General features: G+C 38.6%; 1 protein-coding gene across 4 annotated transcripts in view; it reads right to left on the minus strand.

Annotated features, from left to right (window-relative positions):
- Positions 1 to 509: 509 nt before the first annotated feature.
- LOC115411921 (uncharacterized) overlaps positions 510 to 11,601 on the minus strand; it is a 13,074-nt gene continuing 1,982 nt past the window's right edge. Inside the window, exons 2-9 of one of the 4 annotated variants that reach the window (XM_030124207.1) lie at positions 10,824 to 11,391; positions 7,978 to 8,213; positions 6,899 to 7,045; positions 6,046 to 6,133; positions 2,756 to 2,961; positions 2,239 to 2,325; positions 1,977 to 2,058; positions 510 to 1,162 (exon numbers count right to left, since the gene is read on the minus strand). In XM_030124207.1, the coding sequence (XP_029980067.1) occupies positions 918 to 1,162; positions 1,977 to 2,058; positions 2,239 to 2,325; positions 2,756 to 2,961; positions 6,046 to 6,133; positions 6,899 to 7,045; positions 7,978 to 8,213; positions 10,824 to 11,373 (1,641 nt within the window). In that variant the 5' untranslated portion in view covers positions 11,374 to 11,391 and the 3' untranslated portion in view covers positions 510 to 917. Of the gene's footprint in view, positions 1,163 to 1,976; positions 2,059 to 2,238; positions 2,326 to 2,755; positions 2,962 to 6,045; positions 6,134 to 6,898; positions 7,052 to 7,977; positions 8,214 to 10,823; positions 11,396 to 11,601 lie in introns of all 4 variants that reach the window. The other 3 variants (XM_030124204.1, XM_030124205.1, XM_030124206.1) reach the window with 3 other exon arrangements.

Consider the following 11,601-nt stretch of genomic DNA (forward strand, 5'->3'; position numbering starts at 1 on the left):
TTCTCATTTCTAGTCAAAATATCTCATCACACTTAAAATAAGACATAATCACCTAAAGAGTCACTTGTAAGTGAGATATAAGAACTTATTTTCAGACAACAGATCTTGAAAATCTTATTTCAACAAATCTTACCAAGATAATTTTCACTTTTTCCCTTGGCAGATTTTTTTGCTAAATTCAAGATTTTTCTGCTTAATCCACGCAAAAAATCTGCCAGTGGAACAAGTGAAAATAATCTTGGTAAGATTTCTTGAAATAAAATTTTCAAGTTCTATTGTCTGAAAATGAAAAGTTACTCTTTAGGTGATTATGTCTTATTTTAAGTGTGATGAGATATTTTGACTAGAAATGAGAAAAAAACACTGTAAGATTTAGATTTTTGCAGTGTATCCAACCTTTATGTCGTTGAAATGCGACAAACGTCAGAATTCTGCGTCCCAGGAGTGTTACTTCCGTAAAAGTGGTCACGTATTACATCAAGACCTCTTTTGCGCATGCGGGTCACTTTAGGATCGCATTCAGTTCATATTCAAAACTGACAGAAGTCGCATTTAATGTGCAATATGAACGAGCACACAAAAAAATCGTATTTCATCAAAAAAATCTAAATTGTGCATTAAGACCTGCTGGCTCAACGTAGCCCAAGACAAGTGTCGAGACACACAGCAGGAATGAGGATGCTTGTTTCAGTTGTATGTTGCCTTCAGGAAACTACCGTAGAGTTTTGTGAAGGTGAGAGTGTGTTCATTTATGCTTTTAGAATTTAAAAGTGGTGAAATGCTCGGAGAGGAAATATTTGACAAAAATGCAAAAAGTTACATACTTGGTCTTTTCAGGAAGCCCAGTATATTTACCACCTCAAACATCTAGAATTATAAACGTTTGCCAACCACAGTCTCGGAATATAAACCCGATCTCAAACATCTACGTCTAAAATGTCCGAGTCTGTCAGCGAGATGCTCTGCTGCGACAGGTTGACCTGTGGGTACGAGGTCGATGATGTCACAGCCTGTTGATTGGCATGTGAGGCGGTGCTGGGGCCTCTCAGGGGCCGAGAGGAAGACGATGATGAGGGGTTGATGAGGGGGCGGGTGTTGCAGAGGAGGCTGGTAAACTGATGCAGCGTTAAGCTCTGTCTCTGCTGACTAGTGGACGCTGAAGCTGAAACACAACAAATTAAGGACGGACTGGTGAAGAGGCCACACTTTGGAAGAGATCATCCAGGTTTAAGCCTATTTAGTCTTATTTTTATATCCAATTCTCACATTTTTTGGAGAATTATACCTATGTATTAATATGTTTTTGTTGCTAAACTGTGCAAAACATCAGCAGTAACGTCAGATTCATACACTTTCAATCTCTGTGATATATTACCTGGGGAAGTCAGTCGTGAGCTGAAAAATGTGTTTGTACGGTTAATTATCCTCTTGTGTAGGTAATGTTCAGTCAAATTGCAATTCTGAATAAAATGCAGCACATCGCAGAGTCGTTAGCAAACACAAGGTTCATACACATATTTCAAGGTCAAATTCAAACATTTTTCAAGTACTTTTAAGGGTCATTTTCAGAATTTTTCAGCACACACCTTACAAAATCCATATCCACAGGAATGCATATGCTCATGATTTTTTTTTTCACTTTTTATCACAATGATGTACATTGTATTATGCTATAAACATCTAAAATTATGTTTTATTATTGCAACTTGGTGGAACATTAACTTGGAAATCTTTTAGAATGTAGTGATTGATTTAACATTTTGGAGCATGTAAACATACATATTTACTGGATGTGTTTATTTTATTGTCCATGTAAATAGTTGAGCTGAAAGTTCTAAATAGAATTATTTCAGTTAGGTTGAAAAAATACTGTTTATATAACTGCAGTTCCTTAGTACTGGTAGGGCCCTGAAATCTGAAAACTGGTGTGAGTGAGGTGGAAACGAAACATTAAAACCATCAGTGTCTCATCTTACCGCAGGGCGCTCTCAGCTGCTGGTGCTGGTTGGTGGTTGGAAATCTGTTTTGGGATATTCCTGCAACCCCAGCATCTTGGGTCTAGAAATCAACCAGAAAAAAAAAAATACTCCTTATGTCATCGAGAAGACACTTCCTTCTACCTTTTAGATGTAGCAGTGAACGGTGAAACTGAGTAGGGGCTTTTGTGTTCACCTGAAGATACCTGGTGAGTCCAGACAAAGAAATGACAACAAACAGATGAAGACCACGACTACTAACCTGACCCTCGTTCAGACAGGCCTGGAGTTTCCTCTTTGCCCTCCATCTGGCCACCCTCAGCCTGGTCTTTTCTCTACGTTCTCGGAGCTGCAAATACAACAAATACTTTCTATTCTCAGGTAATTTTTTGAACTTTTGTTATTTGGTGATTTTTGTAATTCCAGATCAGTGACACAGCAGGTTTATGAGCACCTTAAATGGCAATAACAATCTGGAAATTGTCCTGGATAACAAAGGAGGTGTACTAATTCAGGCTTATTCAGGTTTAGATCCTCCCTGGGTTCCAGAGTTTTTGTGGAGCTTATGAAAGACCTATGTCCCACCCATGTGAATATGGAGCATTATCCTTTATCATTCAGTGTCATTTCCTTGTGTAAATCATGTTTTAGTTCACTGATACAAAGATTTGTAAATATTCAAATATATTTAAATGTAACAATACATTTAAATGACTGATAATAATAAATGTAGAACAGTTCTGTAATGGGTTTGTATGTTTGCGATAATCTTTACTTACCAGGTCTGCGAGCAGCGGCTGAGGCAGCATCTTCTCCAGCTCTCTGCGTCTGTTGATGCTTCGCCTTCGCACCTCATTCCTGCGCAGTTTGTATTCCTCATACAGGCTGAGCTCTTTAGTCCAGGGACGCATCGCCTGACGGGGGGGGACGGCAGGGGCTGAGACCACCACAGACGGCAGGGGGGCAGCAGGCTGAGACATCAGGCCTGAAAGTTTACACATGTTAAATGTAAAGGAGTTGTAACAGATGATTAACAAATGTCCATATGAACCCTGTTCACTAGTCTTTAAATCTGCATGGTTGTATCTGTGTGCATTCATGTTCATACTGGGCCGGAGTACTGCTAAATGATGCGCTGCTGCTCTATGAAAAGAACAAAGAGTTTGTTTTCCAGTCTGTAGAACCTTATGCAACTTAAAGTTTCTTATAACCACTTCAATAAATGAAAAAAGAGAAGAAACTGGCTATATGTAGGAAATATTCTTCTGGATTCCACCACATCCCAGGAGCTTTGTATTTGTCATATTCGTCACTGCAACTTTAATAGTTTTGGGCCTCATTTGACACATTTTATCACATTTAACAGACCGTACTGTCAGTCAGCATCACTGTCAACTATTCTGAATCTACACTGATGTATTCAGGGTCATGTGTCCTCATCCCATTCTCTGGTTTATGCTGATGCAGTGTTGTCTCCTAATAATCCATACTGTTTCTCTTCATCTGAGGGAACATTAGGTTACCAAGAGTGGCAAAAGCATGTGTCTGTCTGATAATGTGTCATGACTGGCGTGTGAATTACAGTCTACTCTCGTTATACCGCCAACTTCCGTTCACGGCCAAATTGGCGGTATAGCGAAAATGGCGTTACAACGGGTTGCGTCCATAATGTGCATGTCTTTACTATATGATGTCTATGCTGCCTCCGTTAACCCGTTCTAATTGCGTTTCTAAATAAATCTTGATTCTGTTATGTTGTAAGGCAGGGATCGGCAACCTTTAACACTCAAAGAGCCATTTCGACCCGGTTTCCACGGAAAAGACAACACTGGGAGCCGTACCTCGGAGGTGCCGCGCCGCGACGCTGGCGGTATAACGGTCGGGAAATCAATGGTATAAGTGTTGTTTGTGCATGGAACTGGGCTGGCGGATGGCGATAAGCGGAAATGGCGGTATAACGGCGGGCGGTTTAACGAGAGTAGACTGTATTATGTCTGATCATTAGGACATAACGTTACCTCCGCAGCCCACTAGATGGTGGTCTGACACCCACTGATTGAGCAGTTTTCAGGCAAGGAGAAGTGTTTGGAAGCTGTATATTCATTTGCAGAAACATGTTCCTTCTTTATAAAACACAAGACATCTTTCTCTCTGCTACCCAAACTAGCAAAGCAGAGTATAATGTATATCTACCATTCAACAGAAGACAGAAACTCTCCTCTCACTTCTAAAGATAATGTATCAGAGTCTATAGACAGGAGGTTTTGGAGAAACAGACAATCTTTGCAGGTCCACCAACAGTAAAACTACAACTGGACTCATTCTGAGTTTTGTTGGTCTTTTTATTGTTTGTGCAAATTTAAGTTTAAGTTACACATAATATGAAGAATCCAACTGGATCCTTCAGAGAGTCATTTTGCTGTGGAATAGTGGTGTACTTTGGTTTATCAAACAACGTGGTTGGATAGTAGCATTTAACTCCATAAAAAGGAGGTAAATGCAATTTTTCTTTTTTGTCAAGTTAATCTGATGTGTTTCACTGTTGGTAGTATCAGTTATTGTAATGTATGAAAAAGTTTGACATCACTACATCATCATCAGACACATTTAGAATCAGGATTTATTGAAAAAAAGTAAGCACCAAAATAAAAAAAAACACAAAAAATACTTAAGATGTATCGAGGTATTTGACTGACTTTGACCTGAAGGTGATGTTGAGACTACTGTTTGTTTGTTTATTTATTTCAAATATTACAATAAAATCGAACAACAAAAGAATTATATAAAAAGAAAGTAAACCATTCGAAAAGGAGCAGGATGAAGTTTAATTTATAATCTCCCACCCCCTTACTCCATCCTTCACCTACCCCAAATTCCTGTCAGATTCCCTCGGTAACTCAAAAATCCTCATACATCCAACTAAATTCTGACTATGCACAGTAGTGGTTGAACCATAGAAGAAGAGGAAAACTGAACAGTGTAAACAACTGTGTGTTCATCATCATAAAGACCACTCCTATCACTTCTCTGAGAACATTAGACAAGTCTGAATTTGTCAAAACAATACGATAGAAAAAAGGTCCCCTTACACTGCCACATCACTCATGAATTTATGGCGCCAATATATTTCATTGTGCGACACTGAAATTGCTTGAAAGGCCATCTGTTTTATGGCCACCATTAGATGCATGTGCCTGAACAGGTCATCTACACACTAGACCAGGGGTCTCAAACTCACGGCCTGGGGGCCAATTGTGGCCCGCGGGATGATATTTTGCAGGCTCCTACTTGACATCAAAGTTTAGTGTTAGCCCGCACATAATTCTTAGATGCACCTTTTTGCTGGATCTTGCCACACTTTTATTTTATTTTTTTTTTATCACTTACGGACTACCAAAGATAGTCTAGTGACAGCTTCTGGGGCATTTGTTGTCAACGGTTGTCAAGCTAGCCAACCGCGAAGTACCTGGGGAAGTATGAACGTTAGTCACTTAGTTGAAACATATTTCGGAGTGACACCAAGTGCACAGAAAATATACGCCGTCACCCAGTTCCCGTCACATGTCTCTCAAAATGTGCCGTGAAGAGAAAGGTTGGCAATGAGCACAGGCAACTTCAGGAAAAGTGGGAGACAGAATATTTTTTTGTTTAGCACAGGGGCACCCCTGTGTCTCATATGCACAGAGAAAGTTGCGGTGTATAAGGAATACGTCTGACGTCCTTACTCAACTAGACATGCTGAGGAGTATACGAAATACCAGGGAGATGAGAGAAAGAACCGGGTCGCCAAGTGTCTATTGAGGCAACAAGATTTATTCAAGAAAGCAAAGAGAATGAAGCAGCAGTCGAAGCTAGCTATGTGGTGAAGTGAGATGATTGCTAGGACCAGAAAGACATTCAAAGAAGGCCAGTTCATCAAAAAGGCCATGTTACTAGCTGCGGGTAAAGTAAAGAAACCCTTTTTTTGTAGAATACTTAATGCAGCCCAGCCTGACCCAGACTCAACCTCCAGCCGCCCCCAGGTAAACTGAGTTTGAGACCCCTGCTCCAGACGCTCTAAGCTACTCACAGGAGCTTGGTCCAGATGAGCTGCATGCTGCACTGTGATTTCTTCCACTTGCCTGGGGTCCAGACCACTCTGTCACCGTCTTTACAGCCTGAAAGAAAAGACAAATGCATTAAAAGAAAAACAATAGCAGCTGATTGTCTCTTCTTGTGGATTTTCTCAATAGTTTCTTATGTTCAGTAGAGTAGTCATTTTGTTATCGTTTCTTCTCTCTGTAGCTACGTCTACTTCTGGCTCTGTTACTTCTAGCTTCCCAAACTGTTGTTCTCTCTCTAAATAGTAAATCAGGGTTCCTATAGGTTTCTACAAGTTAAATCTAAGACTTTTTAATACTACTTAGAACAGAATTTAATGCCCATTTCACTGCCATACTGGCAAATATTTGTGACTCCTAGAATTAAGGAAAATGTATTGATTTGCTCCAACGCCTTGATTCCCACCGTTCCGAATAATTTCTCACCAGGGGCTGCAAAGTTAGTGATAATCGGTTCCTAATTTCAATATAAATTGTGGGTTGGAAAAAGTGGAACTGAGCAGAATAACGTTACTTTCTTTGCAGCTTGGACATTTCACAGACACATTTAAACACGATACAGAAAACATGTGTATGGCAACATAACTTAAGTCCCACCATATCAAATTTAATATCTTTTAAAGACTTTTCTAAGGTATTAAATGCAAATGTGGAAATTCAAGACTTTTAAGACTTTTTAAGACTCTGTGGGAACCTGGTAAATGCAGGTGAAATATGAACATGTTTTGGTAATAACAACAAACACAGAAGGCCTTTATAACTGACTGTGGTAAACTTTGATTCAGTAACATTCACATCATTACTGTTCAACCACTCCTTTACCTCTGACTCTGAGACAGGACCGTCCTGCACATCACAGTCCAGCAGCAGAGTCGCCATCACCTCCTGCTCCTCCTCTGGCTCTTCCTTAATACAGATCACCTCCTCCTCCTCCTCTTCCTCCTGCTGTGGCTGAACCTCCTGCTTCACTTTCACCTTTGCCAATGAGAGACAAACAGGGCTAAAGAATGAAGACAAGTACCTTCCATTGTTTATCGATAAACAGTTGAGTTAGATGTGGTTCTACAAGGAACATATGCTTCCATGCATGATCTGTGTTTTTTGGTCAGTTATGTTTTTAAGAAAAAATCCAAAGAATATAAACTAATGATGCAAAACACAGAGGATCTTTATATTTAAAGATGAACCTTCCAAATGTGAATTTTTATTTTATACAACATTATAAGCTATCAGCAATCTTATTAAATAAATAAATCAATAACTTTGGGAGTCAAATGTCTTTAACTTATTAGCATTATTACATGTAATTACAATGGTCTGAAGACTGTGATTTTATTGTTACCCCACCCCCCCGAAGGGGAGGCAAGGCGTATTGTTTTTGGTTCGGTTTGTTTGTTTGTTTGTTAACACTCTAGCAGCAAAAGTATTGGTTGAATTCATACCAAATTGTGTTTATAGATTTCCAGTGACCCAGAATAGATCTCATTACATTTTGGGAAAAGTAGGTCAATGTTGACATTTTTAAAGAATTTTTTAAATCTTTTTTTTCCCATTTACTTATAATGGGTGAAATTTCACATGTCTGTAGCAGCAAAACTATTGGTTGAATTCATATCAAATTGCCTTTATAGATGGTATAGATGGCCAGTGACCCAGAATGGACCTCATTACATTTTGGGAACAGTAGGTCAAAGTTCAAATTTTTTATGAATTTTTAAAATCTTCCCATTTACTAACAATGGGTTAAATATGTGCGAGGGGCGGGGTTTGTTGTGCCTAGCACCACTTGTTAGAATCTTAAAATGCAAAAATTATGGATTCAGTTGATGCCCATGAAATAGCCTCAATTTTCCCCTAAAAAAACATTTGGTCACTCTGTACAGTGTACTAGTAGGTATCACCTGTGGAATGGAGGGGGGCAGTGTGGAGCTGTCAGCCTGAGTGGAATCATCTGGGGTCAGCGAGCTGGTGTCGGACCGCTGCTGCGACTCCACACTGAGAACCCGGAGAGTGGGAGCAGCCACAGCAGCGTCCACGCCATCTGTGAACGGTTGGAGAGTGACCTTCCATTCACTGTCGTTGTCCAGCTCCTCGCCTTTGTTCACAGCTGTGTCTTGGTCTGTGGAGCAGAATAAAACTGTACAGACACAGGAGTGGTCAGTCGAGATAGAATTCTAATAATTAGAAGATAAGAATTAAATAGATACTACTAGATAAGACCAACTTTGAACCTGAAAACAAGAATCCTTTGTGTAGTAGACACAGCACAAAAGACAGGTAATATTAACTTTAACCAGCTGCCAATGAATACATCTTATATTTTTATACTATGATCCCATTTTTAAGATTATTTTGTGTGAATTAGGGCTGTTTTTTTATCCTATTTTGTTCATTCTATATACGAACTATCCATTGACTCAAACAAGAAAATCAAACTAAGACCTTGTGAATCAAAATAAACAAAGTAGGGATGCACCTACCATCACCTGCCAGATATCAGTATTGGCCGATATTTGCTGATATTGACCAACATCGATATTGATGGTAGTGGAACATATTAATTTGCGATCCCATATGAAGGTGTTTTTATCCCACCCACTGAAGGGGAGGCAAGGGGTATTGTGTTAGGTTCGGTTTGTTTGTTTGTCTGTTAACACGGAAGCAGCAAGATTATTTGTAAAATTCATACCAAATTGTGTTTATAGATTGCCAGTGACCCAGAATAGATCTGATTACATTTTGGGAATAGTAGGTCAAAGTTCAAAGTTTTTATAAATTTTTTTAAATCTTTTTTTTTCCCCATTACCTTATCATGGACGAAATTTCATGTCTATAAAAACATCAATTTTGTTTCAATTCACTTCGAACTTGGCACATATATATATATATATATATATATATATATATATATACATACATACATAGATACATACATATATATATATATATTTATATACACACACATACATATATACACACACATATATATATATATATATATATACATATATATACACGTATATACACATACATATACATATAAATATATACATACATATATACATATATATACACACACACACATATACATATATATATACACACACATATACATACATATATATATATATATATATATATATATACATATATATATATACATATATGTACACACACAGGGTGGGGAAGCAAAATTTACAATATTTTGACGCAGGGATTGAAAGACAGTGTATGACCAATTAGTTTACTGAAAGTCATGAGAATTTATTTGCCACAAGAACATTTACATAATTGAAAATGTTTTTATTCTATGTGTCCTCCTTCTTTCTCAATAACTGCCTTCACATGCTTCCTGAAACTTGCGCAAGTGTTCCTCAAATATTCGGGTGACAACTTCTCCCAGTCTTCTTTAATAGTATTCTCCAGACTTTCTCGTAATAGTTTTGCTCATAGTCATTCTCTTCTTTACATTATAAACAGTCTTTATGGACACTCCAGCTATTTTTGAAATCTCCCTTGTTGTGACGAGTGCATTCAGAAAATCACACACTCTTCGACGTTTGCTTTCCTGATTACTCATATGGGCAAAAGTTTCTGAAAAGGTATGGCTAATAGTGTTAGGTATGATTATGACATCAGTATACGTTTGGTTTCAAAACAATTGACGTAGTGCCTGCTGAGAAAAAACAACTAAATGTTCATTGTAAATTTTGCTTCCCCACCCTGTGTATATATGTGTGTGTATATATATATATATATATATATATATATATATATATATATATATATATATATATATATATATATGCAATTGATATGCTGACATCACCACACGCATAGACATGATGACATCAGCTGGATCGATGCTAAAATACGCTACAATACATGTGAGCGGCAGGGTTTGGTTTGTTTGGTTTGTTTTTGTTTTTTTTTAGAAATTTGTACATTTCAATCTGTATTCAAATATAATGTGATAATGGACTAAAGGGTTAATGAAAATTTCTAAATAACACTAGAAGCACTCAGAGAGCACAGACCTCCGCCAAGGCAGATCAGTGCCTACCCCCGATCACCACCAAAATTTAATCATTTGTTCCTTGTGCCAGTATCAACATTTCCTGAAATTTTCATCCAAATCCGTCCATAACTTTTTGAGTTATCTTGCACACAGACAGACAGACAGACAAACCAACGCCGGCAAAAACATAACCTCCTTGACGAAGGTAAAAAACAAAATGAAGAAATGTGGCATCTACATTAGTAATAGCTTTACCTATTGGCCAAGATTAGCGAATCAGTATTAGTATCAGCCAGAATTTTGCAATCAATGCCTCCCCATCATCACCACTTTCTAATAAATTTAGTAGAAAGGACTCTTCCTTCCCATATATTTCATCGCTGGTGGTACAATAGGTAGTGCAAACTGATGAGGAGACCAAATTATTATTTGATAAATCCTACATCCCAGACAAAAAAAAAATCATTCTAGCTGTTTTACATTGAAAACAGTTACAGGAAGCTCCTCTGTGCTGTTTCTTACAGTGATGTGAATGCAGCCTAGTTTACTTGATCCAATCCACTTTATGGGGATGCATGTGAGTCGCAATTTCACATTGTGACTTTTCAATAGTTCACTTCAAATTTGCCTGACATTTTATGGAAACACAGCTGGTAAGAGCAGGGAAAATGATCGTACAGGATGCAACCATTCAGACAATAACAGACACTCCGTCCTCTGCCTCTGTACCTGAACTGCTGTCCAGGCTTTCAGACGGTTCAGACAGCGACACAGGCAGCAGCAGGTCAGCTGGTTCAGGTCTGACACACGTTCTGATGTCATGTTTGCTTGTACTCTGTGAAGAAGTGCATTCTGGGTTGCTTCTTGAGAGTGACACCTCAGCAGTCCTGGTCTGAGTCGAACATGATGAAGAGGCCTCTGCAGGAGAAACGCCTGAACCAACCCTTTGTCCTGGAGAAATACCGTGGATCAGAGCAGAAGCTGAGACTCTCTGCTGAAGCTCCTCCTCCACTCCTTGCCTGTAGTACTTCAGCTTCAGTTCAGTGTATCGCAGCTTTGCACGGATGTTGTCATTCTCCTTCTCTTTTTGGGCCTTCTCCCTCTGCAGTACTGCCATGTCCCTCTTCATCAGCGCCACTTGGGATTTCAGCTCCTCAAATTTGACTCCCACCACTTTGAGCATTTCTGCCAGCACCGTCTCCACTGCCCCGTTCACCGCCCGCTCGACCACGGCACCCATCTGGCCTTGAATCAGTGATACAGCAATGCTGACATCCATTGTGCAGATTTGTTTTACCTGAATGAAAAAATACATCACAGTTTAGATTCAAGAACACCACTTCTATCATTTAAACAAACCACCTAAACACAACAATAAAAAATAAAACATAATAGCAAGGATGTAGTTGCACATTTAGAACCTTTGATGGTGATTTCACTACTCTGGTAAAATAAATAAATAAATAAATAAATAAAACCCAAACCAAAAAAACAATATTCTAACCAT

Source organism: Sphaeramia orbicularis, chromosome 21, assembly GCF_902148855.1.
Source record: "Sphaeramia orbicularis chromosome 21, fSphaOr1.1, whole genome shotgun sequence".
Taxonomy (NCBI): domain Eukaryota; kingdom Metazoa; phylum Chordata; class Actinopteri; order Kurtiformes; family Apogonidae; genus Sphaeramia; species Sphaeramia orbicularis.